The sequence below is a fragment of the Necator americanus genome, chromosome IV, assembly GCF_031761385.1.
Source record: "Necator americanus strain Aroian chromosome IV, whole genome shotgun sequence".
Lineage (NCBI taxonomy): Eukaryota > Metazoa > Nematoda > Chromadorea > Rhabditida > Ancylostomatidae > Necator > Necator americanus.
Window position 1 is genome coordinate 4,284,359 of NC_087374.1, and position 27,130 is coordinate 4,311,488.

The window sequence follows — 27,130 nt, forward strand, 5'->3', positions numbered from 1 at the left end:
GTGGCACTCAGCGGCGTCCTTATTTCTCGACGCTCTAACTTACTTTTTTCTCTTAGTAACTTTAACTTACATGTCATTGATCCTCTAAGGCTGATGCTTATACCTTAGGGTCCCAATTGATTTAGTTGTTCACTTTGAGAAATAAGGGCCCCCTTCTAACTACATTTTGTCCAGAAAGTTATGTACATATATGACAAGCCAAGAATTGAAATCGTTTAGTAGTTCAATGGAGATTAATGTCGGATAATCACTGGATGGACAAGGCAGATGTAGGGATTTGGTTACGTTTCAGCTGAACTCTATCCAACTACAGTAATATATGAACGATGACGACCTTCGCACTAAATATGTACCTATACTTACTGGAAGGTATGATTCAGATTCAGTTTCAGTCTTAGAAAGATAGGATAATTTTTCTCATTAAGGATCGATTGTATGCCTGTCGAACGGTGTACTGATGTTGTGCATTCTTGGATCGAAAAATAATCGCAAAAGGAGGGAATTTTTGCTAATTATCTCGCAAGCGGTTGCTGATACTATCTACGCCATCGCATTTATGCTTATTGCAGTACATAGACTTAAACTTGAAGCAGCCGGAATGCGTAAGCTTACGTTCAACGCCATATTCCGTCCAAACAACTTTTAAGCTACAGTCCATCAAATGTTCGCTATTCCTGGCTTCCGATGGATGTACAGTCACATCTGCGCGGTTAGATCCTCGTTCAAAGGCATCGCTCCACGAATCTGAGGTGGTACGGATTTCAGGTGCAGTATTCGTATACAGGGTCGTAGATTATGGGGAGGAGGGTGATTCCGTCCATTTCTTCCTAATTTCCGTAAAAACGGCCCGAGAGATGCGGCTTCGAGCGTTCCGAGACGCTATCTCCTACAAAGAGTTCGATTGGAGCGCGCCAGCAGTATGCACACGCCGCATCTTCCGGGCCGTTTTCTTTAATGGCAATTAGGAAGAAATGGACGTATTCACCTCCCTCCTTCCCTCTCCACTATCCCGGATAAGAATACTCTACTTGAAATCCGTACCACCTCAGATTCGTGGGGTGATGCCTTTAAGTTCCGCCTGCGTAGTTATAACAAAAGTTCCTTGTTTGGATAACGCATTTGATGCCTAAACAATAACAATAAGTGCGTAAACATGCATTCGGGCGGAAATTATTTATGACTCAACCTAATAGTTACAGTCGCTTGTTAAGCGTCAAAAGTTGTTAACCACCTTGCCGCCTACGTAACCACTGCGTTGATGTTGAACAATAGATAAGAACGCTTAGACCGGAATGTAGTGGATATTCAAATCCACGGGCAAAATGAGGAAAATGTAAAGAATTTCTAGTTAAAGCGATGTTTTCTCGTTGGGAATGCGCTCTACATCCTGCTTTAATCCTGCATGATATCGCTACGCCCCTGTTGGGCTTGGTGCCGATGGCTATGTCTATAAATTTTCTCGTTTCATCCGTGATTCCTTTATGGTATATCACATCGGGGATAAAGTACACTTCATTGCTTTTGTCAGGTACGTTCGATCGATATTGTTTGTTTCCAAAAAACAAAACAAAACAAAAACTATTCTGAGTTCCAAAATCTGTGAGCAGTAAGTGCATTTACTTTAATTTAGCTCATTTAGCTTGAAGAAGAGGGACCAGTAGTGCGGAGACACTCAGATGTCGTGGGCCAGGTTCAGGATCCTATTATGCTGTGTCAGTATTGAAAAACCATGAGATATGTCTACCGTAGTCAGATTTATGACTGAAGTAGAAAGGAATCAGAATTTACAATGAGAACCAGGATCTTTAGGATAGTTAGGAGTGTCGTCATTAGTACCCCTCTGAATTTACTCCTCAACAGTCTTATCTCAGAGTTAATTTTTCTAGTTTACTTTTCTAGTGACCCGAATGTTGCTTCATGTACTGAAAACATACGTACAAAGGGCTCCTGAAGTGGTAGCTAGCTGTTCACGTCATCTGACGTAAGATCCCTACTAGCCTAAAGCCTACAAGTGTTCGTACGCTGTTTCAGCGCAGTTGCTGGAACAAAGTTATAGTCGGGCATGAAGCACGGTGCAGTTGCGTAAGCGGCTGCGCTCGAAGCATTGCGGTGGAGCGTAGCGGTCAGGGCCGAGTACCACCATGTTAGCACTTCTCATCGCTGCTGTTCGCGGTGGTCCCACGACGATCCTGACCACTGCGGTCCACCGCGCCGTTTTTTGCGCAGCCACCTACACAACCATGGTGAGGTTCATTTCGTTTTGAACCGACTATGACTGCTGGAGATTGTATATATGTTTTAGTTACACAGTTAGATTTAAAGGTAGCAGGAATTGAGATTGTAGCAGATCGCTGCAAGAAGTGCGAGAGACGTTTGCGTTGCTAGTAATGGGTGTCAGTTAATATCGCAGCAATACGAAAGGCATTCTTGTCTCTATTTATTTATATTTTTGTTTGTTCTCACGACCACTTATACTGCAAGCTAGCGAAATTTTTGCTCTGTTTTGCCTTCAGAAGCCAGAAACATAAGTTCAAAATATAAAGACAATAAGTGAGAACAAAGTTGGTTGCGCTCTTCTTCTCTTCTTTGCTCTTCCTTGACAACTGATGTAGAGTGGTTCAGTACCGTACCTCGTAACTGGCGTTCTTCTTGTTGCCAACTACATCATGCTTTGGAACGATGAAATCCCCACATCTGCCTTATGTATTGCGGCTAATGGAGCATCTCATCCGATTCCATATGGAATTATGCTGGGTATACGAATTATAGCCAATATAGGCAGTGCAGCGGTGTATCTATCTATTGTGATCTACTTAAGTTCGGTGCGTTGCACAAATTACTTCCACTACCTGTTAATAGTTTCATTTCTAGAGTCAAAGCCGATCTTTGCATAGTCTCTCGGCTCACCAAAGAAAAACCCACAGAAACGCGAAAATAACTCTGGGTACGTTTTTTTTACTAACCTAATTTTCTGCTCTTATTGAAACTCGAAGTTAAGGACAGTCATCACGAAACTGAACAGTTGGAAAACGTGTCGGAAAATATGGATTTTGAGACGTAGATTCCGAATACGAGTGTGGTTGCACTCAATTCACTGCCGCGGATCCCACGCGACTCTTTTTTCACAACATCTAAAGGACGCGTACCGCGGACGTGACAAAGGTCTCACAGCTCTCCTCCGTTTCGCGCGCTCTTCGCTCCGCCCATTTTCACTGTTATAAAAGGAGCTGGGAGGAGGAGCTGGCACGAGCAAGAGGTATCCGGCGTCCTTGAGACTGTCCGGCGGAATGGAGCACATGCTCTCGCAACTAGAACTTCGCTCATACGTCCAGGGATTTGTACTTGCCGGGCCCGTAGTGAGTGGCTGGTTAGGCCCCGCCCCTTTAGTAGTGTAGTTGTGTATGTATGTGTAGAGTGGGATGGAGACTGAGTAAGTACTCAGTGTGCTGAATGCAGTGGAGTACACAGGAGCCACAAGGGAGTGACTAGGCAAGCCGTAAGTGTATTGGCAAGTGCCCAGGCCGCAGGGCGGCGGCCAGCGGTACAGCACAAGTGCCAGAGCCTAGTGTAAGGCCGGCATGGGGCCAGAGTAAGGGTAAAGTACAGAGATGTATGGTGGTAGCCTTAGGGCCTCCCAAGGTAGTGCCCGAGAGGCAGGGAGTGAACCATCGATGTCGAACGCAGGCCTAGTGGCTGCTATATCCTTGTGCGGATCATCTTCGGCCCCGACTGTCCGCACACATCGCATCATTGATTCCTACGAGTTACGTGAAAACGCTTCACTATTGTGCACTCGCCGCGTCCACAAGCGAGCGTTCGAAAATCAATGAGTAATTCTCACTTGCCTATTCAAGTAAAGCAAATGAATATACTGATAAGGAAATCAGAAAGTGCACAAGGGGAGCGTTCTAACGTACCTCGTAGGATCAAACGCCGCTTTTCAGGACGATTAAGAGTAATTGTGTGGGGCCATGCCCATACTCGTCACCTATAGCCCGAATTTCATATTTCCCCACAGATTCTCCAACTACGTCACTTTCGTGATACGCTGCCGTTAAGGAAGAAGTTCAGCTTCACGTATTACGTTTATATTCTACTAATTTACTTATTTGTTTGTACAATATTATTGTATATGTTTATTATTATTACCATTATTATCATTTATTCATCCATTCATTTCTTTATAAATTATTATGTTATATTATATTACTATACATTAGTGTAGATTTTGTTATAGTTTTATGCTAACCACATCGGATCAATGAGCTGATATGTGGAACAGTTGTGCAAGTATTTGAGCTCGAAGTGGCAAGGTGGGACTCCTGCTCAACTCCGCAGACCGATCGGAACTAAGGAGGGTCCCACCACGAGTACAACTGCTTCCGCCATTGATCCCTGTCACATGTTAGGTTGCCTGCACCCGACCGTATGTGTATATAGCGTGATACTTCTTAAAGGTTTGGTCACGTTCAACTCGATCTCTCTCTTATTCTTTCCTGATATTTTATTATTGTTCAACCCTTTTGATATCACTCAAAAGTATTCAACTATTCTTTATTCAATGACGCTGAGCAAGGTGATTTTGTTCTTAGCTTGGAAACTGAAAATGAAGTCGGTTTTATGGACCAAGAAAAAAGATTTTTTTAGTTCTGTAGCGCTCCTCATTCTCGACCCAATGATTCGTGTATTCACCACTTGCTAAAGTGTAAACGATAATCTGTTAGGTGTTAATAAATCCACTTAGGATGCGCTATCGCTTCCACTTCGATTCAGGATCTTTTGAGGTTTACTCACGGATTTCTGCCCTATACAATGTGTCGCGGGGGCTAGCCGATGTGTCAAGTCAGTGCTTTTGTCCTCCCAGGCAACTTACCTGTTTATCGACCACCACTGAGAAATGAAACGATTGGTTGACTCCAGGGCGGGTTCGAACCATCGACTGTAGCGCACATAGCGGGGATGCTTACCAGCTGCGCTCCAACGCCCTAACAATTTGATATCCGAATAACATTTACATTCGTGATAGTCTTTCAGACTTCTTCAATGTCTCAGGAAAACTAATTTTGATTGCACCATATCATAGGTAAACAATCGCAGTGCTAACACAATCTTCTCTTTGTCCCTCATCTCTATAATTCTACTATGTAAGGATTTCTTTCCATGTAATGGTTCACGAATGAGATTATTTCGCAGTCGTAGCAGTAGCAATCAGCTTATTCACGTACAATTACATGAGAAAGTGACACAAAAATTTAGTCCATATGCATTAAAATCGTAAAGGTGACAAAATGGTACGAAAATAAAGGTTTAATTTTACGGAAACAACTATAGCTGGATCAAAACCACATTGAAGACACGACTTTAACGTAGTGACAATAACTTCATTTAATTGATTTTTGGTTATCCTTAAAGACATCACCCCACGAATGTGGAGTGGTACGGATGTCTGGTGGAGCATTCGCATACGGGATTATTGAGAGAAGGGTGATTCCGTCCATTTCTTCCTAATTGCCGTAGAAAACCCGGAAGATACGGCTTCGAGCGTTCCGGCGCACTATTTTCCACAAGGGGTTCAATTGGAGCGCGTCAGCCTTGTGCACGCGCGCATCTTTAGGACCGTTTTTTACGGAAATTAGGAAGAAATGGACGAAATCACATTCCTCTCCATAATCTACTATCCCGTGTACAAATACTACACTGAAATCCGCACCACCTCAAATTCGTGGTATGCTGCCTTTAATCTTTGGAACCTTATTTTAAAGGACTTGGAGCTTTTTCTCTGCTCTTTTTGAGTATCATCATGCAGAGAGGGTTAATCCCAGTAACACACTGCTGCTACCAGCATACAGAATCTCACCATACTTGGTAAATTCTAATTTTTTTTCCAGACAACAATGAACTTCCTTATTTATATCATGCGCTATCGCGAATTGCGCAGTATCCTGATCCGTAGTGTTTTCGGACGGATTCCTATTGTTAAGTACAGACTATCTGATTCGAGTTCTGCAAAGAAACCCACACCGGGAAGACAATCGCAGGTAGCATCGGAGCTGACAACGCAACGTCGTATGGCTCCAGGATTTTTGCGAGGATCGGAAGTACGTTTAATTGCTTTTTGACTGCAACTCTCAGAAATTTGGGAAGAAATGACGATATGTTCGGGTATTTGGTAGTATTTTTTTTATATATCTCGAAGAATTTGAGCTAAGTAATTCGTTTCTTTTACAAAAGTATTATTTTACAGAGTAGTGAGACACAACGGAAACAGGACCGACAACCGATAAGACTACCTCCTCTCAGAACCGAGCCGAAGAATAGAGAATCACAAAGTTAGAACCGTTATGAGACCCGGCTATCCACTCGTATTCTTATAATTTCTCGAAAGCAAATAAAACATCATTCTATGAACTCATAAGTGTTGGAGAATTATTCACAACATCTGTGAGTGTTTCATGGTAACAATTTAAATCCATAAAAAAAGAATATGCTCGATTCAGCCTCAGGCAGAGTTCTTCCTCTGGTTATTGCTCGCAAGAAGCATTTTGGATTTGCTATTCCTTTGATGATCCTTCTTTTACTTGTGTATGAAGTAAAATAATGATTTAGGATGTAGCGTATGAAACACAATAAATACTTGGTGTGTTGCTTCGGAAATAATGCGCTGTTTATAGAGAGACTTTTAAGACTCGTGGCCTTTTTTTTAAATCCAATTTTGGTGATTTTAACTGCTAAATAAAGCGTTTCTCCATGCGATAAACGAATGATTTATGTAGATTTATGAAAAATCACGAAACCTTTAGTCTTATCGCGAAGGTGACGACTCTGAGATCGCCGTAGGTCACCTTGATCACCTTGACTCCCGTTGATCTTCGAACTGGTCGAGCGGGCGCCAGTAATTCTTCCATTTGTCCCGATCGCGTGCCAGAGTAGCCCAGTGGTTCCTCCTTTCGCGTGGGACACGAAGAGCATCATATTTTTCTTTCAAGGACTTCGTGAAGAAATCTGACCATCGGGTCGGCGGTCTTCCTGTAGTGCGCTTAATATCGCGGGGAACCCAGTCGCTCACGGCTCTGGTCCAACGGTTGTCATCAAAGCGCATCACGTGTCCGGCCCACCTTATTTTACTTTCCTTGGCAAACGCGGCGGCGTCTCTAATCTTCGATCGCTGACGTAGGAGGGAACTTCGAATCCCGTCCCTCACTTGCGTGAAACGGGATACTCCTAGCATCACTCTCTCAATTGCGCGTTCAATGACGCTCACCGCGTTTTCTTTCTGCTTGCGAAATGCCCAGGTTTCCGAAGCATAGGTCAAAGCAGGAAGTACGGTGGTGTTGAAGAGGTGAGCACGGAGCCGGGTGTTCCTGGTCTTCTTCACTACATCCTCGATGCTCTTGTACGCTCCCCAAGCCGCTCGTCTCCTCCTGCCCAGCTCGGGGGTCAGGTCGTTCATCATGTTCAGTTCCCGACCCAGATAAACGTAGCTGGTGCATTCGGATATGTTCGTTCCGTTGAGCGTGAATGGGGCATCCGAGACCCATCCGTTCCGCATGAACATCGTCTTTTGTAGATTCAGCTGAAGACCGATGCATCCACATGTTTCGTCGAATTCGGTCAGCATTCGTTCCGCTTGGCTGATGCTAGGTGTTACCAGTACGATGTCATCAGCAAAGCGCAAATGGTGTAGCTGCCGACCATCAACCTTCACTCCCATGTCGTCCCATTCCAACTTTCGCATTGCGTTCTCGAGGGTGGCTGTGAATATTTTGGGTGAAATTGTATCACCCTGTCGGACCCCCCTCTTCACGTCAATGATGATGTTCTTGTAGAATGGCGAAATTCCGGTCGTGAAGTTACTGTACAACTCTCGAAGTACCTTTATATATTGAGTAGGGACGCCTTGGTTGTCCAAGGCTTCCACGACCGCTTCCGTCTCAACCGAGTCGAAAGCCTTCTTTAAGTCGATGAAGGTGAGACAGAGCGGCATCTTGTACTCTCGTGATACCTCGATGAGTTTCGAAACAGTGTGAATGTGGTCAATCGTGCTGAATCCTTTTCGAAACCCTGCTTGCTCGCATGGCTGTCCTTCATCCAAGACTTTTTCAATCCTATTAAGGATTACTCTTGTAAAGAGCTTGTAGATGACGGACAGTAGGCAGATTGGGCGATAGTTGCCGATGTCATATGGATCTCCCTTTTTATACAACAACACGGTCTTGCTGGTCTTCCACTGTTTAGGAACCTTGCATTCCGACAGATAGCGTGTAAAGAGCCTCGCCAGGGTGTTGATGAGTACTGGCGGAAGGCTCTTCAGGTGTTCTGGTCTTATTCTGTCGGGACCGGGTGCCGTACGATTTCTTACCGACATGATAGCATGTCGTATTTCGGACGGGAGAACCTCTGGAATGACTTGTCCATCTTCCCTCAGATGGTGAGGAGGCAAGTGGACATGGCTGTCGAAGAGATCAGAGTAGAAGTCGTAGATGATTTTCTCCATCCCCCTTCTCGATGCAATGGCTGTTCCCTTTGGGTTCCGGAGAGCGGTCATCCTCGTCTTGCGACTGGCGAAGTCTCGACGGGCATAGCGGATGCTTTTCCCTGCCTCTGCAGCTTCAGCCAGCACTTCTGCTCTTCTCTCTTTAAGGTCTTCCTTTATCGCCTCTCGGCAAAGCCTTGCGAGCTCGGACGTGAGTTCTTGGTTCCCTGCGGCTCGTGCTGCTCCACGCTGGCGTATCAGCTCAAGAGTTTTAAGAGACAGACGCCTCTTGGTTGTTTTGAAACTCTCAGCCTTCTTCGCGCAGTCGTGAAGGTGTTCGACAAGCCGGTCATATTCCTCGTCGATGTTGTCCATTGCAGAATCTTCCCAAAAGCCGACTAGCGTAGCGAAGAGATCCCAGTTGATGGTAGTCCTGGGATTTCTCTCTCTGAACTTGGCGGCTTTCTCTGCTCTCCTTGTGAAGGAAAATCTTCCTCGAAGGAGGCGATGGTCCGATCCCGTATAGAACTTTGGTACAACACCGACGTCCGTCAGGCAGAACCTTTTATTGACGATGATGTGGTCTATTTCATTACGGTACCCTCCACCGGGTGACTCCCACGTCCAGCGTAAAGAAGAGGGCTTCTGAAATTGCGAGTTCCCATGGATGGTCTTAGTCGTCATGATGAACTCGGAGAGCCTCTCTCCCTGGTCATTCCATTGTAGGCCGTGGGTCCCGATGTGAAGTTCCTCCGGCGTTCTTCTTGGGCCAACCTTAGCGTTGAAATCGCCAACTATGACCTTGTAGAAGGCATGATCTTCTTGGTAGAACTTCTCCAGGTCCATATAGAAAGCTTCGACTTCTTCTTCTTCGTAGCTTGATGTTGGAGCGTAAACGACGAAGATAGTCAAAGCTGGTATTGGGCCACATCTTCTCATCCGCAGACGTCCGATTCGGGTCGTAAGTTGTTCAAAAGAGTCGATGTTCTTTGCCATACTCGTGTTGACGAGGACGCCAACTCCACCAACACCTCTACTGTCGCATGTTCCTAAGAACAGTTCTTCTCCAGTTTCATATACGGCGTTGAGAGGGTGACGTCGTCTCGTCTCGGTCAGTCCGATGACGTCGTACTTGATCTTCTTGGCTTGCATCATCAGATCTTCGATGGCCGCTTCCGATGCAAGCGTACGTGCGTTATAAGTACAGATCGCCATCCTAGTCCTTTTCCGTTTTGCCTACATGACTCCTGCAACCCCGTCCTACCTGGCGCTACCGTACCAGGCTTTCCTCCGGAATCAGGAGACTCTTTTCTATTACTGTGTTTTGCTTAAAAATTTTAAAACCCATGGGCAGGTTGCAAGCCTCTAGTCCCATGAGTTTCTGGGAGAACTTCCGTTCTCCCGGTGTGGACATGTGGAGCTTATTTGTTGGAGGCGACTCCAAACCGCCTCCCTTGCACCTCCCAGTCACTTGATTGCAGGCTTTTGGCCGGACCGACGTGCGGGATACAAGGATGTCATGAGTCAGTCCTGGCTCAGCAGAAACAGGGAGTCCATCCCCTGAATCCACCTGCGTCTCTGGGCAAGCGCAAGGTCGCTTTTGGTCCGCGATTAGCCCCCTGGCGCCGTAGGTACAAATATAGAACTCGGAGTGTAGATTACGGGAATGAGCGAAGCCCTTAGCTTCCCTTAATCGTACTAAAAACCTGCGTGGGAACTGCGCTTGTTCCTACGAGGTACGTTAAGACGCGCCCCCTTGTCATCTCAGCAGCCTACATATGCATCGGTTTTACCTGAGTAGGCTATGGAGGGAACCTCAATGATTTTCTACCGTTACCTCGTGGATGCGGCGCGTGCACAAATCTCACGTACCTCGTAGAAATGCTGTTTCCCACGCCGCTTTCTTTTTTAAAATGGAGATTAGAGGAGACTGAATGGGGGGACGCTCATATTCGTAATATACGGCCGAACTCCACGTTTTCTCTCCGGTTTCCACGCTTTGAATTACTACAATTTTGTGATACGTTGCTTTTAAAGGCATCACCCCACAGATCTGAGGTGGTACGGATTTCAGGTGGAGTATTCTTATACGGGACGGTAGATTATGGAGAAGAGGGTGATTCCGTCCATTTCTTCCTAATTGCCGTAAAAAACGGTCCGGAAGATGCGGCGCGTGCACAGGGCTGGCGCGCTCCAACCGAACTCGTTGCAGAAAATAGCGCGCCCGATCACTCGAAGCCGTATCGTCCGGGCCGTTTTCTACGGGAATCAGGAAGAAATGTACGGAATTACTCTTCTCTCCATAATCTACGACCAAGTATAGGCATAACCCACCTGAAATCCGCACCACCTCATTTGTGGGGTGATGCCTTTAAGTGAACTATAGTCGGGTCACAACGACATGGAACACGAGCAGTTCTTTGCAGTTCGCCATGGTCCCACATCGATCCCAACTCCTGTCTCCACCGGACCGCTTCGAGCGCAGCCGCTTGCGCAACTGTCTGTGCCGTTCATGTCGTTTTGACCCAACTATAAGTCGCACATAGGGAGAGTTGATTATAGTATGCGACCTGTGAAACCAGCGAAGCTTTCAACCTATGTGAATTTAGTACTTTGCAACATTGCTATAACCATGTAAGCGTTTACTAATTGATAATATTTTTTCTGGAACGGTGTACCAGAACATTGAATTTCATTGTTTGCAATTTTGGAATTGTTTCTTGTTAAGCTGATGTGAACCGAATGTTTCCTGTACTCATCGCACTCGAAGTGCCCGTTCCATTTTGATCGCTTCTTCTCTGTCTACTGCATCCGAAGGGCCCCAATCCTTTCTCGGTCGGAAGATCATCTGTTTGAGTAATTGATAGTAATTTATGGATTTTTCAGAAGATCGGTAAACGTTCTTACTGTGAACGGTTCATTGAACCGCATCCGTTCACAGTTCTTGAAAGCTAGATTGATTGGTACCCATGCAACTGTAGCAACCAGGAAGACAATACGCCAGAACACTTGTTCCCATAAATAATTGTAAGTTACAGTAAACGTTGCTACGAAACATGCCTGAAACAAAAACACAGATATGACTTTGTCCACGGATGATGATATTCTTGACTACTTCAATGTACGTTCTGCAGAGAAAACGACAAGTAAACAAACCAAATGAAGAAATGGAGAAGTGATTATCCAATTAAACCACCAAAAGAAATTCATTGGACCGAAAGCTTCAACCATTGTTCGAATATTTCTGGATAATAGAAACAAATTTAAAAGAAAAAACACAAGATTTTTTTTTACAAAAGTAACTTTACAAGCAATTCTTACACAGAAAAACGTCGGAAACCGTAAATATAAGCAACAGTGACTAATTGTAAAAAGCCAACTATGAAAGTACCAAAACCACTAATCATCAGCACAGATATAGAGAGGGATAAACCTCCTGAAAACCACTTGGAGCAGTCAAAATGCATCAAAATTTCTTATAAGTAATAGTAAATATAGTCAATAGTAAATAAATAGTAATAAACACTAATGAATAATAAATAGTTACTACCTAAATTATTTATAATTATTATAAAGATCTTGAAGTAGTCAAAATCTTCGAAAATAATGGAATGTTTTTGTAGAAAGAGATACACAGGATAAATTCACTAACCGGGCATAATGAACTGAAAACTGACGATATAACCAAAAATTCCCAATGCAACGATAATCATCCACACATGAAGTCTTGACAAGTGCTTTCGAGTGGCGTCAGCATATTTTTCACGGAGCATTGTCACCACCACCCACATATTTGTTGTCTGAAAAAAGTTTGTAGCGTTTCGAAAAATGTATACAGTAGGGTTAAAACGGCATGAAGCACGGTGTAGTTGCGTAAGCAGCTGCGGTGAAAGTGGTACGGTGGAGCGTCGGGTTTAGGATCGAGTGAGGACCGCTGCTACCATCGTTAACTGCTGCAGTTCGCGATGGTCCCACATCGATTCCAACCGCTACGCTCCACCGCACCGCTTCCAGCGCAACCCGCTTACGCAGCTGTACCCACGTGCTTCATTTCGTTCCGACCCTATTACACAGTGTGTCGAGAAATGACGTGCGGATGATATTTGACTCCGTTTTCTTTATTGTATAAAGCATTTAACATGGCTAAAAACTCTCAAGATCACAGTCAACTTCTTAGCCCAGAGCACTTGCAAGCAAAAAATTACCACAAAAAGTCTGTCTCATGAATGTTTCATGGTCTGGAGCAGTATCATTGCTTCGGACAAGATTTCGTTGATTTTTATCGATAAAAAGGTGGAAATTTATGCGAAGATATATCAAGAAGGAATTCACAAGAAAGCTGTCGTGCCATGGAAGCAAAATCATCCCAATTTTATTTTTCAACAGGTTTTTGCTCCAGCCCACTTTAGACGTTAACTGCCTCCGCCGCACCATCGCTTTGATGAAGGAGCGAATTGACGCCTGTATCAAACTGATAGCGGCCACTTCAAAAATTCTTTGTAATTATAAGATGTTTTGTTTTTTTGTTTTATAAAAGTAATTTTCTTAAACTGTTTCTAAATGACCAAATTTTAAAAGTTTCAAATGTTTTGTGGACATAAAAATGAAGTTTCAGCGTTTTTTTTTTATAACGCACGTAATTTTTCGCCACCTTGCATGTTACGTGGATGTACTCACCACTGTTTGCATAGGGATGAATAGTCTAGCGAAGAAGTGAAGAGCACTGAGTAGCCAAGGATAAGGCATGCTCATAAACACCTGAAAAGGATTTTGTCATAAATATTGCTTTGGAATCAAATATTGCTTTGGAATTGGAAAAAGATAATAATTGTACTATTAACTATTTGCTTACTTCAACCATAATTGCTGTCGCCATGAAACGATGCGAGGTGATGTAGTCGAACCGTGCCACAGAATTATCGAATGGATATAGTTCAGCTGAAGTAAAATTTAAACTGAAATTTAGAACAAGAAAAAAAAAAGATAAATGAACAGTAATTCATCACTGATATAAGCTATTGTTACATCTAATATACAGTCGGGTCCAAAGGACATGAAGCGCGGACATTTGCGCAGGCGGCTGCGTTCGAGGCGAAGACAGCGGTTGGAATCGAGGCGGGACCATGGCGAACTGCAGAGATGGATGGCGGTAGTGAGGATCCCTACACGAGCCCAACCGCTACGCTTCACCGCGCCGCTTCGAGCGCAGCCGCTTACGCAACTGTCCGTGCCGTTCATGTTGTTTTGACCTAGCTACGCCTTCGTTCATTTTTTTTTTGAATTTCTAATTTTTTGAACGGCTGTTATCACGCAGTTCTCTTCAAATTCTCGATTACATGCATGAAAGGATAAAGGATAAAGTGTTTGGCGTTAATCAATCCGCTTCGGATGCGCATGCACGTTCATTTCAATTCAAAGTCCTCTGAGATTTACGAACGTGTATCTGGCTTATACAATGATTTGCGGTGGTTAGTCGATGCGTCAAGTCAGTGCTTCTATCCTCCCAGACAAGTCTGGTACCAATTCATCGACCGCGGAGGGATCAGAGATTTCGCTAGTTCTGTGGCGGATTCGAACCTCCGATCGATCGTCCCGTCAGCGGAACCTCTTAGCGACTACGCTATACCGCAAGATGCGGCGCGTGCACAAGGCTGGCGCGCTCCAATCGAACTCTTTGTAGAAAGTAGTGCGCCAGGACGCTCGAAGCCGTATCTTCAGAGCCGTTTTTTATAGCAATTAGGAAGAAATGGACAGAATCACCACCTCTGCATAATTTGCTATCCATCCACCTGAAATCCGTACCACCTCAGATTCGTGGCGTGATGCCTTTAGTTATGTACATGTACGAGGAAATGCTGCGCTCGATGAAACTTGTTTGGCAAAAGCGGACGGCTTTGGCTGAATCGAACTCACCTATAGACGAAAAGATGACTTCGTTGTTATTTATTCGGATGATCTACTCTTTTTTCTGATCTGATCTACTTCTCTGATCTACTCTTTTTTTTATTATTTTATCATATAATTTTCCGATTGCGCACTTTCTCTATTTCACTGTCTTCTTTTTTTGTTTCCCTTGTTCTCATCAACAAATTTCAATATCATATCTTAACGTACCAGCAAATTTTTCCATGAACATGACAATAGATAATAGGGTGAGTGCATAGTATAATGCGACAACAACTGCTATTATAACGACATCCCATACGATAGCCATTCGAAATGGGCGAGCTGATGCTAACTTGATCATAGCACCTGTCGACACGCTGGAATTTTATAAGGTGTGTTCTGGAAATTTACATCCTATATACTGTAGACATGGCTATTATTCTAAATAAACACGCGAATTCTCCTCTATTCGTTTTTTTCCCTGTAACTTGATTTATTTCGTTTCATATAATTTGATATGGATATCAATCGAGCTGTGATTTCCGAAAATTTTTCAAAACTGAAGCCGCAGTTATTGCGAAAATGTTTAAAGGCAGCGTATCACGATGCTGACGTAGTACTGGAACCCTAAGGTGAACCTAAGGTAGAGTCTAGGTAGTAGATTACGAAAATGAGAGTGGCTCTGCTCATCCTCCCTTAATGGTTCTGAAAACAGGCGTGAGAAACTGTTTTTGTTCCTACGGTACGTGAAAACGCTCCATCCTTGTACACCGTCCGCGTCCACAAGGGAGCGCTCCAGTACTAGTGAGATCTCTTCACCAGATTCAAATAAACCAATGAATAGGCTGCTAAGAGGACCGAGCGTGTACAAGATTGCTCGTTCTAACGTATCTCGTAGGAATTAAAGAGGTTCCCACGCCGTTTTCTAGGACGACTAGTAAGAATTGAGCGCGCTCATTCCTACCCAACTCTACGTTTTACCTGAGGTTTCCGTACCATGCCAGTTTCGTGATGCGCTGCCTTCAAGACAGCAACAAGTGTTTCGCTCAGTGCTCAGGAGCGTAGTAATCCCATAAATTTGACTCAAAATACTCTTTATATTTGTATGTCGTAGAAAATGTAATCGGTTTAAAACAACGAGAAGTTCCGTGCTGTTGCGTAAGAGGATGCGCTCGAAGCGGCGGCTTTTCTCGAGGCGTTTCGCTGAAGCGTAGCGGTTAGGAGCGCGGTAAAACCCCTGCTGACACCACCCATCACTGCAGTTTGCTAGCGGAAGCTGCACGCTATGCTAAAATTCAAGCTGAGTCTAATTTTTCCAGGAAATGTCTCGAAATTATCTGATGTTCCATTGCTTGGGTCCGCTAGTTCAACAACGTTTGAAATTTGGAGTCAGAGGTAGTCATATTTGATTCCAGTAATTCAGTTCTTTAACAGAGCCTGCAGTGATTTTGTTACCTGTTCGTTAACGTGCAGGTCCCATCGTTTTTCTTTATTTTCGGGTATTGAAGTAGACAAATAAATATCTTTCTTACCTAAGTGCCATCAGTGCGTGTCCAGCGGCCAATATCCATTTTTCGACACTCAACAATAATTTGTAACGAGGATTTAAGAAATGGCTAATGGAGTTCGAAAAACTGCCAACAGAGCATGCTGAAGCAAATTCTACTGCTCATAATTTGATGTACCGGAAAGTTCAAAGAAATTTTCAATATTTACCCAAACCGACGAATGTTGCGGTAGAGATAAACGCAAGTGCGATGACTATATAAGCGGTTTTACTGAGGTAGCGGATTCCCACACTAGCACCTCCGCACGCCATAAACCATACCACGAATAGCGATATCATCAGGAAAGGGTGTGGCAAAAATTTCTCAGCGCTTAGATTATCTTCCTAAATGTATTTTTTTTTGAGCATAAAAATTGAGAAAAATTGTTTATAATGAAACACCGCATGTCATAGTACATCCAAATGTACTCAACCAAAAACGAGGAATTTGGGGTGGTGCGAGTTTCAGGTGGGTTATGCCTTTACGGGGTCGGAGATTATGTGGGGGCGAGGGTAATTCCGTCCATTTCTTTCCAGCTGCCGTGAAAAACGGCCTGGAAGATGCGGCGCGTGCACAAGACTGGCACGCTCCAATCGAACTCATTGTGGAAAACAGCGCCCCGGAACGCTCGAAGTCGTATCTTCCGGGCCGTTTTTTACGTCACCTCGGTCGTTTTTTTTTTACGTTTTTTACGTTTTGCTTCACTCTTCACCCTCTAATAAGGACGCTGCAAAGAAAGCGCTCTCGCCTTTGATGCCGAGGAAGAAATTCGCCTCTGTATCTGCGCTTACAAGGTCCGTTCTTTGTCGGCCACAGCACTGATGACCTAAGCCGGGGGAAGTGTCTGAGATTGAAGTTGCCCCGTCTGCTGAAACGTGATTGCTAGAACCAAGGAACGTTGAGAGCGAGGGAGCTCGAAAAGACGTAAAGGACTTAAACTTTTACGGTGTTTATTTCGTGAATCGCAAAAGAAATGGTCTCGCTGATTAGAATTCACAATCTGTCATACCAACCTTTTTACATTTAGCTAAGTTCCTACCGTCATCTATAATCGAACTCTACCTTCTTCTTTAACATCATTTCAATCTAACTTTCATTTCAATCCAGAAGTGAAGAAAGCGCCAGCGCTTTTACTAATTTTCGGATCGGATAAAGCGTATTTCTATTTCTTGGATATTTCTTGGGGGTATTTCTCGAATCACAAAACTCATAAATTGGTTGAAGGTAACAAAAGAAGGTTTAGTAACCTGTTGTATAATTTCACGAAAATATGTGGCGAGTGGACTGTTCTTTATGTGATCCGATCTTGTGACTACCATAGCTCGAATAAAATCAGCACAAGCTGTTTCATTTGGAGATGCGAACATGCACTTTTTAGCAAGTCTGAGCGTACATGAATATATTAAAAAATAAATGTTGGATAAACGTATACGTAGTGTACCTGTGGTCGTAGCAATCCTCAATACCTCTACATGTTGTCCAAGGAAGCAGCCTCCATGAACCTGAAAAACATTTGCATTGTGAATTTTTTTCTAAAGGTTTAAGAAACGGACAAAAACACCTGTCAGTGAGACTATGAAAAATACAAGTGCTTCACATGCCCAAACAGATATTGCAACAGATTTTATAACAAGAAGAAAGCTTATAGCTGCTGGAATTCCTGAATTAAAGTTTATTGAGAGTTGAAAAGCGCTTCTTTTGTTGGGCGAAAATGTAGGATAGAGACAGTGTGATTTTAGTTAGATTAATTCATTTTAGTGTGGAAAAAGAGCCCGTATTTATTCTCTCATTACTACATTGACCAACCTCCCATTGCTGGAGACATCATTTGGTAAACGCTAAATGGTGATGCGGACGTGAACTGTCCCATTGCGATTTCCAAATAAAGCATAGGAATGGCTGCTAGGAGGTAGCATACAGCAAATTGTATAATAAATGCAATACCTAAATAATTTTTGAACACGATAAATACTAGTAAGTACATATAAGTAAATAAATACTAGTACGATAATATGATACTAGGAACAGGAGTTGAATGGACATCAACATGGTTCTCAGTTAACTCCTAATTTTCTTTAATACAAAATCATATGCATATCGGAGCTATGGTGGATGATTTCCTCTTGATTAGGAACATAATACGTGTGTACAGAGTACAACCTGTAGCTTGTTTGTTCTTTGCTTTGTTTACAGTTACATATCTTTTCCAATCGTTGTTGTTGGTGGAAATATTTCCGATAACCTTGACATTTCTCGACTATGTACACGGCTAGAGCGGGAGAGCAGCATGGGAGGGGGGAGAGTATATGGTCTGGTCAAAACGAAATGCAGCATGGTCCAGTTGTGTCAGCGGTTGCATTCGAAGCGGAACGGTAGAGATAACTGTAAGAATTGAGATCGCGAACTGCAGCACTGAACGATCGTAAAAGGTATCATCACTCGATCGTAACCGCTATGCTCCACCGCACCTCTTCCAGCGCAGACGCCTACGCACCGCTTCAGGCTGTTTTGACTCTACTATGGTAGACAAGAGGAACGGCTGAGCAGTTTCCCCATCGCTGATGGGGAAGAAGTGACATTAAGAATGATTACGGGACTACTGTTGAGAGCAGTTACGTAGATGTACAGGGATTCTGGCCTTAGCTTGATTGCCTTGACTCCCGTTGTTCTTCGAACTGGTCGAGCGGGCGCCAGTAATTCTTCAGTTTGTCCCGATCGCGTGTTCAGTGGTTCCTCCTTTTGCGTGGGATACAAAGAACATAATTTTTCTTAAAGGACTTCGTGAAGAAATCAAAATCTTCCTGGACTGCGCTTAATATCGCGGAGAACACAGTCGCTCACCGCTCAGGTCTAACGGTTGCCATTAAAGCGCATCACATGTTCGGCCTATCTAATTTTTTTCTTTCGTTGGCAGCGTCCCTGATCATTGGTCGGTGATGTAGGAGTGAACTACGAATCCCTTCTTTCACCTGTGGGTTAATCTTGGCAACACTCTTTCAATTGCGCGTCCAATGACAGCGTTTTCTTCCTGCCTGCGAAATGCTCAAGTTTCCGAAGCGTAGGTCATAGCAGCAAGTACGGTAGTTTTGAAGAGGTGAGCACGAAGCCGGGTGTTCTTGGTCCTCTTCACTACATCTTCGATGCTCTTATATGCTCCCTCTTCACTCGTCTCCTCCTGCCCAGCTCAGGGGTCAGGTCGTCCTTTTTGTTCATTTCCCGACCCAGATAAATGTAGTCGGTGCATTCGCATATGTTCGTTCCCTTGAGCGTTAATAGGGGATCCGACACCCATCGGAGCACATGGGCACCGTCTTTTCCAGATTTAGCTGGAGATCACTGCATCCACATGTTTCGTCGAATTCGGCTAGCACTCGTTCCGGTTGACTGATGCTAAATGTCATCAGAACGATGTCATCAGCAAAGCGTAAATGATGTAGCGGGCGACCTTCATTCCTCACTCCCATGTATTCCCATTCCAGGTTTCACATTGCGTTCTCGAGGGTAGCCGTAAATATTTTGGGTGAGAATGTTCCACCCTGTCGGACCCCTCTCTTCACGCCAATGATGATATTCTTGTAGAACGGCAGAATTCCGGTCGTGAAGTTACTGTACAACTTTCGAAGTACCTTTATGTACTGAGTAGGGACGCCCTGATTGTCCAAGGCTTCCATAACTGCTTCCGTCTCAAATGAGTCAAAGGTCTTCTTCAAGTCGACGAAGGTGAGACAGAGCGGCATCTTGTACTTTCGTGATACCTTTATGAGTTTCAAAACAGTGTGAATGTCGTCAATCGTACTGAGTCCCTTTTCGAAACTCGGCTTGCTCGCATAACTGTCCTTCATCCAAAACTTTTTCGATCCTGTTAAGGATCGCTCTTGTAAAGAGCTTGTAGATGACGGGGGTATGATGTAAGCAGATTGTCCGATGCCATGTGGGTCTCCCTTCTTATATAACATTACTAATCCTCCACTGTTTAGGAACCTTGCATTCCGACAGGTAACGTATAGAGAGCCTCGCCAGCGTGTTGATGAGGAGTAGGTAGCTCAGATGTTCAGACTCGATCGGGTGAAGTACGACTCTTCAAAGACACAATGGCATATGGGATTTCGGAAGGGAAGACCTCTGGAATAACTTGTTCATCTTCCCTTAGACGGTGAGGAGGCTGTTGGACATGACTGTCGAAGAGATCAGAGTAGAGGAAGTAGATGATTTTCTTTATCCCCCTTCTAGATGCATAGGCTGTTCCCTTCCGGTTCCAGAGAGCACTCATCTTCGTCTTACAATTGGCAAAGTCTCGACGGGCATAGCAATGCTATGCTATGCTTTTTCTCCCTTTGCACCTTCAGTCAGCACTTCTGCTCTTCTATCTTTGAGATCTTCCTTTATTTCCCCTTCGCAAAGCTTTGCGAGCTTGGACGTGAGTTCTTGTTTGCCTGCGGCTCGTGCTCCTCCAGTGTGAAGGAAGATCTTCCCCGGAGGAGGCGATGGTCCGATTACTTTTAGAACTTTTGCACAACAGCGACATCCGTCAGACAGAACCTGGCACCGGCGATGATGTGGCCAATTTCATTACAGTACTCTACGCCGAATGACTCCCACGTCTAGTTTTGGAAGGAGGGTATTTGGAACTGCGAGTTTTTATGGATGGTCTTAGTCGTAATGATGAGGTTTGGGAGCCTTTCTTCTTGTTCATCTCATTGGTGGCCGTGGGTTCCGATGTAAAGTACCTTAGACGTTCTTTTCGGGACAATTTTGGCGTTGAAATCACCAACAATGACCATATAGAAGACATGGTCTTCTGCGTAGAGCTTCTCCGGGTCCACATAGAAAGCATCTACGTTTTGTTCTTCTTCATAGGTTGATGTTGGAGCGAAGCGACACTTTACTATACTCGTGTTGACCAGGACGCCAACTCCACCAAAACCTCTACTGCCACATGTTCTTAAGAACAGTTCTTCTTCAGTTACATATACGACGTTCTTCTCATGTCGGTGAGCCTAATGACATCGTACTAAATCTTCTTGGCTTGCATCATCAGATCTTCGATGGGCGTTTCCGATGCAAGCGTACGTGCGTTATGAGTACAGATCGCCATCCTAGTCTTTTTCCGTTTTGGTAACCTATGTGACTCCTGGAACCCTGTCCTTTCTGGCTCTATCCTAACAGGCTTTCCTCCGAAGTCAGGCGACTCTTTCTTATCCTTGTGACATGCGTGAAATTCCAGGTGAACCAAACCAATTTAAATTAAATTTAAAATTCAAATTTTGCACTGGAACTCTCTAAACTAAATATTCAAGGCTTCGCCAAAATGTAGAAAAACACACCTGAATGAGCTATCGAGTTAGGCAAAATCCATACATTTCCACCTCCGAAAGCGAAGGCAATCGCAGCAGATAAGAACTCGATTCTTGATGCATGTTTTTTACCCACAGTTTTGGTAGTTTTGGTACCGGTACCCGAACTGCCGCCACCCGAAGAGCCGCTACCCGAAGAGCCGCTACCCGAAGAACCGCTACTTCTGGAAGCTTTAACTGCAGAACCGCTAGCCGCAGAACCGACATCCACAGAACCAGTCTAAAAAAAGTTCTCTCTAAGTGTAGTTCTTTTTATAGTGTTTTTGCGATGACCAACATTTGCGATGGCAATTTCATTTTTCATACATAAAAATCATGGAAGAGGTGATATAGTGAGAAATTGTTAAAGTGAAATAAAAAAGACACTGCAACTAGTTTGCTTGAAACAGTTGATCTGCGTCCTCCATCAACGCAGTGATCCACATTCTGGGTGACATATTTAGAGAAGTTGACGCATCATGAAATTGACGTAGTACAGAAATACCACGAAAACCGTAGGTTAGAGGATTATGCTTAGAGCGAAGCCTTGAAACGGTGCGAGGGAGCGTTGCGGCTAGGATTGAGGTAGGACCCTTGCTAGTTCCATTCTTCGTTGCAATTAGCGATGGCTTCATCTCGATTCCAACCGCTTTCTTTACCGCATCGTTTCGAGTGCAGGTGCTTACGCAACCGCACCGTGCTTCATGCTGCACTGAGCCTACTATAATAAGGAAGAGAGATCGCGATTAAGAAAGATCACTTTTCACCTTTAGCAAGTTAACTTCTCATGCGAGATTTTTTAAATTCACAATAAGCGCACTTATAATCTTTAGATTTGAACTTTGCAGATCAAAATACTAGCGAGGAAAAACTCGCGTCCCCTAAGTTTTAGTTCGCACTTCATACCTGCTAAAGGAACGATCCCACCTAATTAGAACACTCCTTTATAGACAGACACAAAATACCTCTGATTGTGACATGGTTTGTTTCTCGTCTTCGGAATACTCAGAGCAAGACGAAACTGCTTCGCCTGAAGAAATTTCCACCCTCGTGATTTGTCCAGGTCTTCGTTGAAAGTCTCTTCCAGAGAGAGTGTCGCAGGAAATACAGCAAAGACGAAATACGCACACTTTTCATTCCTCTTAACCTTTCCAACATTTCCGTCACATTTTCGCTCCGACATGCAAGCTGAAGATGTTGCGTCCGTACTGCTTCCGTAAACATTTTCATCCTGCTCTTTGCGTCGACGCTAAAGATCAACATTGAGAATGTTCTTATAGTCAACTGGAACTGCCGGGTTTCGATTATTTTTAGGTAGTATAAATTTTCAAAAACAAAAATACTATCCATAAAATAACCGAATTTTGACAGTTTAACAATTTAACAGAAGAACGTCTACTGCGAGGACGGAGTAGCACAACTTGAAGGCTTCAAAATCGTAGGAACTTCGTCATAAGTGTATCTCGGATGTTCTATAAAAGTGGAGAACTTCTCGTAGGAGGAACTGAATAGAAGGATGAAAGCAGTGTGGGAGCCATTCGCACCCGTAAGCGAAGTTACGGACCAACTGACGGACCAAGATCTCCGTCCCCGTCTGTCTGACTCAACAGTTCTTCCAGGGCTCTGTTACGCAGCGGAGATGTGGGCAGATACCGCTGTCATGTCCAGGAAGCTACTCGCTACCCACTGAGCCCTGGAGAGATGTTTTCTGAAATTTAAGCGGCGCACACAACACCCAGCCGATCTTCGCAGCTCCGACTTACGAGCAATGTCCTGTCTTCGCGACCCAACGGAATATATATCGAAAGCAAAGCATAGATGGGCTGGTCACATTATGAGAAGATTCGACGATAGGTAGACTTAAAGAACATTAAAGTGGATTCCAAGAGATGCTATACGCCCTCGCGGAAGGCTGCCAGCGACATGGGGTGATGTGTTTGCTGCACTGTTGGACAAGCAGAGAGCTCAGCTGGATAGGACTCAGGGACCTCGCCGTCACTTACGACACTTGCGGGCATCTTGGATGACAATGTCGAGGGAAAAGAGCGACTGGAATACACTAGGGTCCGCACGTTCAGTGAACACGGTCAATCTACGTATCCAAGGAAGATGCAGATGTTCATTTTTGCTGATTTAACTACATGTACCGGTCACACTCGGCAATGAAACGCTACGCAGTGACTACGATGAAAGTCCATTTTTGCGGATTTTTTTCAGTTGACTCAACTCAATCGATTGAAAACGGTTGTGTCCTTGTTGGTGCTGTTGAATCTCAATAATCATCGTGTCTCGTGTACATATACGAATGTGCGCATATCACCAGTCATATAGAAGAGTAGGGAAACATCCATCCCTTCCGCCACCAACTATTTTGCTGCACATCGCCATCGAAGCGAAAAAATATGGAAGCAGCATAAAAATACTGGCTAGAAGCACTGGTGATCTGTACAGTAACGGACACTATTGTTGAAAGAGCAGGTTCTGGTGTACTTCGTGGGTTTTTTTTTTATATTTCTGAATCAAAAGAATTGTATGATGGTATAAAGAGGAGAGAAGGCTGCAGGTGCACGATCTCTGAGGGACCAGACGTTATGAGAACTTTATAGGAAGATGCTATATCCATAGTTTCTTTGCTCGTTGTGTTCTACACAGCAATTATGCTCTTTTTTAAGGTTTCGACTAGAAAATTAACTGCTTTTTAAATTGAATTGACATATTATGCTCTGGTTTAATTATAAACTGGTATCTCTTCAGCCTCAGCCGCTGAATGAAGGTCAAATTTAGCCTTCAATTGTTTTTTTTTTCCAAAGATTTCTAACGGAACTATAGAAAAGTGGTGTAGGTGTGTGCAATCTAATTTTTAGTCGACTATCCTCAGCTATGGTCGGGTCATGTCCGTGACACGACCCCACCATAGCTAAGGATAGTTGAGTAACTAATTTTTACAGCTTCGTAAGCGACTTCGCTCGAAACGGCGCGGTGGAGGCAGCAGTTGGGACCAAGCTGGGACCGGTAGAGAGATGGGTGGCGGTAGCGACGATCCTTACACGATCCTAACCGCTACGCTCCACCGCGCCGCTTCGAGCGCAGCCACTTACGCAACTGTCCGTTCTTCATGTCTTTTTAACCCAACTATGGATTGGTTTCGCATCAAATTAAGACGGAGAAATTGAAATAAGTTGTGCTAAGTAAGCCTAAGCCTCAATTAAATTATTCCAAGTAAAGGATGGATTACAGCTGAACGCTTGCAGGAGATTTACATGTTTTATGACAAGGGAGAATCCAGGAATATTCCATGATGCACCACAATGAACGAGTTTCAGTGGGTTTACGTTCACCAGCGGATCCTATGCATGGGTAAGGTGTTTCCTTGCGATATTATTACTCCTAGAGCCCTAGATATAGTAATAACGTACCTGAGAACCGGAGCCAACCATTGAGAGAAGAACAAAAGTAACGTATAGTACTTACCTTACTGTTTTATCCTAGAGCCGCTGATAAAATCAATCAATAACAATCACTATAGTAAATATTTATGAAAGCTTATCAGAATCATCCTAGATATTACAAAGACCTAGATATTACAAAAATTTTCTTGTCAGAACATTCTATGGAAAAAAGTGAATTTTATAAGAGCAATTATTATTTACTAGCAAAATCTTGAAATTATTACTATACTGCAGATGAACAATAACGCATTTCCAAATGTCGTTGAAGATGAACGTGGCTTCACCCCATGTCCTATTTGAGTATGGTGCTCTCCTGAAACATAATTTCGTTCCTTTCAGCTCCGATACCAATGCAATATCCTCAATTTTCTGGAAGTTTTGTCAAAGCTGAGAAGCAAAGTTGGCTTTACAGTTCAACTAAAACCATTATGAACTATTATAATAAATTATATTAAATGAAAATAAATAAATAAATTTTCTGGCGTTAATCAATCCGCTTGGGATGCGCCTCCACATTAACCAAGTCCGGCACCAATTTGTCGACCCCGGAGGGATGAAAGGCTTGGTGAGCACTAGGGAGGATTCGATCCTCCGATCGATCGTGCAGGAAGCGAAATTTCCAACCGCTACACTACACCCGCCCATTACTATTTTATTACTGTTATATTACTGAACTTATTATAAAGTAAAGAAAAAGCTTTGTAATGCGGAAACAGTACACATCTCGGGATGAAGTTAACTCTTCCGTTGTTCAGGGGTATGCGAATCTTAACTTTGAAAAAATGGCAATGAGTTCAAGCATCAAAAGGATACCTCCATGAGGTTGTCTTGGTTGAGCTCCTTCTCCGATTGACAAGCCACTTCCTGAACAATTTTAACCACTACTCTCACACCGATGATTAGAGGAATTTTCCAGAGACGAGCCATTAATTAGGAAAATTAATTAATTAGGAATTTCGGTTAAAGGCATCACCCCACGAATCTGAGGTGGTGCAGATTTCAGGTGGAGTATTCGTATACAGGATGGGAGACTACGGAGAGGGGGGTGATTCCGTCCATTTCTTCCTAATTGCCGTAAAAAACGGCCCGGAAGATACGGCTTCATTCGTTTTGGCGCACCATTTTGTACAAGAGGTTCGATTGGAGCGCGCCAGTCTTGTGCGGCGCTGCATCTTCCGGGCCGTTTTTTACGGACAAGAAATGGACGGAATCACCCCCTCTCCTTAATCTAAGATCCCGTATACGAATACTCCACCTGAAATCCGTACCACCTCAGATTCGTAGGGTGATGCCTTTAAAAAGTTTGTACGAATGGCCTCTACTCACAATTCCTTCTACTTGTGAATCACGCAAAATTTAATGCAATTTCCATAGAAAGACTTAGTTTCAAAAAGGAAGAGTTAGAGTTACACAAAGTTATGATCAATCAATTTATATAATCTGAAATCTGAATACCTTGATTTGAGTATCCAGTTCGAACACCGTCTCCAATTATCATCTCATTTCCTGAAACAGTTAAATCACCCTCGTAGGCGTAATCGGAGGGATTATCCGAGCGGAACCATTATTCTATTTAAAGGCATGTAGCACGGAACTGACGTAGTTGGGGAAACCTGTGGGAAAATATAGAGTTCAGGGTGTAAATTACACGTGTAGTCGTGGCCCCTCTCATTTCCCCTTAATCATTCTGAAAAGCGATGTGGGAACAACGTTTTTTTTTCCTACGAGGTACGTTAGAACGCCCTCTCTTGAACACGATCGGTTCCCTCCGCATCCTATTCATTGATTGCATTTGATTACTTTGGTAAAGAGAACTCATTGATCTTTGATCGCTTGCATGTGGATGCGGCGCATGAGCAAGAGAAGGGCGTTTCCACGTGTTTCGTAGGAAAAAAACCAGTTTCCCACGTCGTTTTTCAGAAGGATTCAAGGGATTTAGAGGGGCTATGCTTATACTCGTGTTCTATACCTCGAGTTCTCTTTTTTTTTGTAGGGCTTCCACACCACGTCAATTTAATGACCAGCTGTCTTTAATAGAAAAATTTAGAAACTTAGAACTCACCGTTACAATTGTCTCGATTGTTGCAAGTCGTACAGTGTGCATCGTGAACGGCGAACGGCATTGCAGCACAGCTATTAGCACAACCTTTGTGAGTTACTAAAATAGCCTACGATTATTTGATCAAACGAGACGGAAATGGAAAATAACACCACCTATTCCATGCTTCTTTACAGTATAACATTGAGTATGCGGTGGACATTGCTCGGTGACCTCGTTTGCGCATGAAATGTAGTTGTCGCACATTTTACACATTAGCGCATCTCCTGGGAACCGTTTCTGAGAGTTTTTCTGCACAAAATAAATGTATCTAATTCCGTACCTGTGACAAGGATTGATAGAAACAATATCTTTACGAAGGGGTCCATAGTATTGGTTGATGG

General features: G+C 43.7%; 3 protein-coding genes across 7 annotated transcripts; 1 reads left to right on the forward strand and 2 right to left on the reverse strand.

Moving 5' to 3' along the window:
• Positions 1-326: 326 nt before the first annotated feature.
• RB195_000356 (uncharacterized protein) lies at positions 327-6,334 on the forward strand (the record flags this gene model as incomplete). 2 transcript variants are annotated; one of them, XM_064196640.1, is made up of 5 exons in its annotated part: positions 327-369; positions 426-602; positions 2,623-2,822; positions 5,889-6,098; positions 6,245-6,334. In XM_064196640.1, 5 exons carry the CDS (start codon positions 327-329, stop codon positions 6,332-6,334), a joined length of 720 nt encoding a protein of 239 aa, XP_064052521.1. The 2 variants fall into 2 exon arrangements, with proteins under 2 accessions (XP_064052521.1, XP_013293995.2); XM_013438541.2 differs by lacking the exons at positions 2,623-2,822; positions 5,889-6,098; positions 6,245-6,334 and having other exon boundaries at positions 426-646.
• A 513-nt stretch (positions 6,335-6,847) lies between these two features.
• On the reverse strand, positions 6,848-9,688 carry RB195_000357 (uncharacterized protein; the record flags this gene model as incomplete). Of its 2 annotated transcripts, none has more annotated exons than XM_064196641.1 (1): positions 6,848-9,688. In XM_064196641.1, the coding sequence occupies one exon, from the start codon at positions 9,686-9,688 to the stop codon at positions 6,848-6,850; it is 2,841 nt and encodes a 946-aa protein (XP_064052522.1). The 2 variants fall into 2 exon arrangements, with proteins under 2 accessions (XP_064052522.1, XP_064052523.1); XM_064196642.1 differs by having other exon boundaries at positions 6,848-7,099.
• A 1,540-nt stretch (positions 9,689-11,228) lies between these two features.
• On the reverse strand, positions 11,229-27,115 carry RB195_000358 (uncharacterized protein; the record flags this gene model as incomplete). Of its 3 annotated transcripts, XM_064196643.1 has the most annotated exons (23): positions 11,229-11,321; positions 11,381-11,533; positions 11,630-11,717; positions 11,795-11,909; positions 12,126-12,273; positions 13,151-13,231; positions 13,326-13,411; positions 14,588-14,736; positions 15,892-16,009; positions 16,076-16,250; positions 17,154-17,289; positions 17,348-17,408; positions 17,468-17,566; positions 17,713-17,850; positions 21,231-21,480; positions 22,205-22,269; positions 22,368-22,488; positions 24,913-25,001; positions 25,502-25,552; positions 26,144-26,194; positions 26,751-26,846; positions 26,903-27,013; positions 27,070-27,115. In XM_064196643.1, the coding sequence occupies 23 exons, from the start codon at positions 27,113-27,115 to the stop codon at positions 11,229-11,231; spliced, it is 2,520 nt and encodes an 839-aa protein (XP_064052524.1). The 3 variants fall into 3 exon arrangements, with proteins under 3 accessions (XP_064052524.1, XP_064052525.1, XP_064052526.1); XM_064196644.1 differs by lacking the exons at positions 22,205-22,269; positions 22,368-22,488; positions 24,913-25,001; ... (3 more) ...; positions 26,903-27,013; positions 27,070-27,115 and adding an exon at positions 24,656-24,676; XM_064196645.1 differs by lacking the exons at positions 11,229-11,321; positions 11,381-11,533; positions 11,630-11,717; ... (12 more) ...; positions 22,205-22,269; positions 22,368-22,488 and having other exon boundaries at positions 24,889-25,001.
• Between the last annotated feature and the right edge of the window lie 15 nt (positions 27,116-27,130).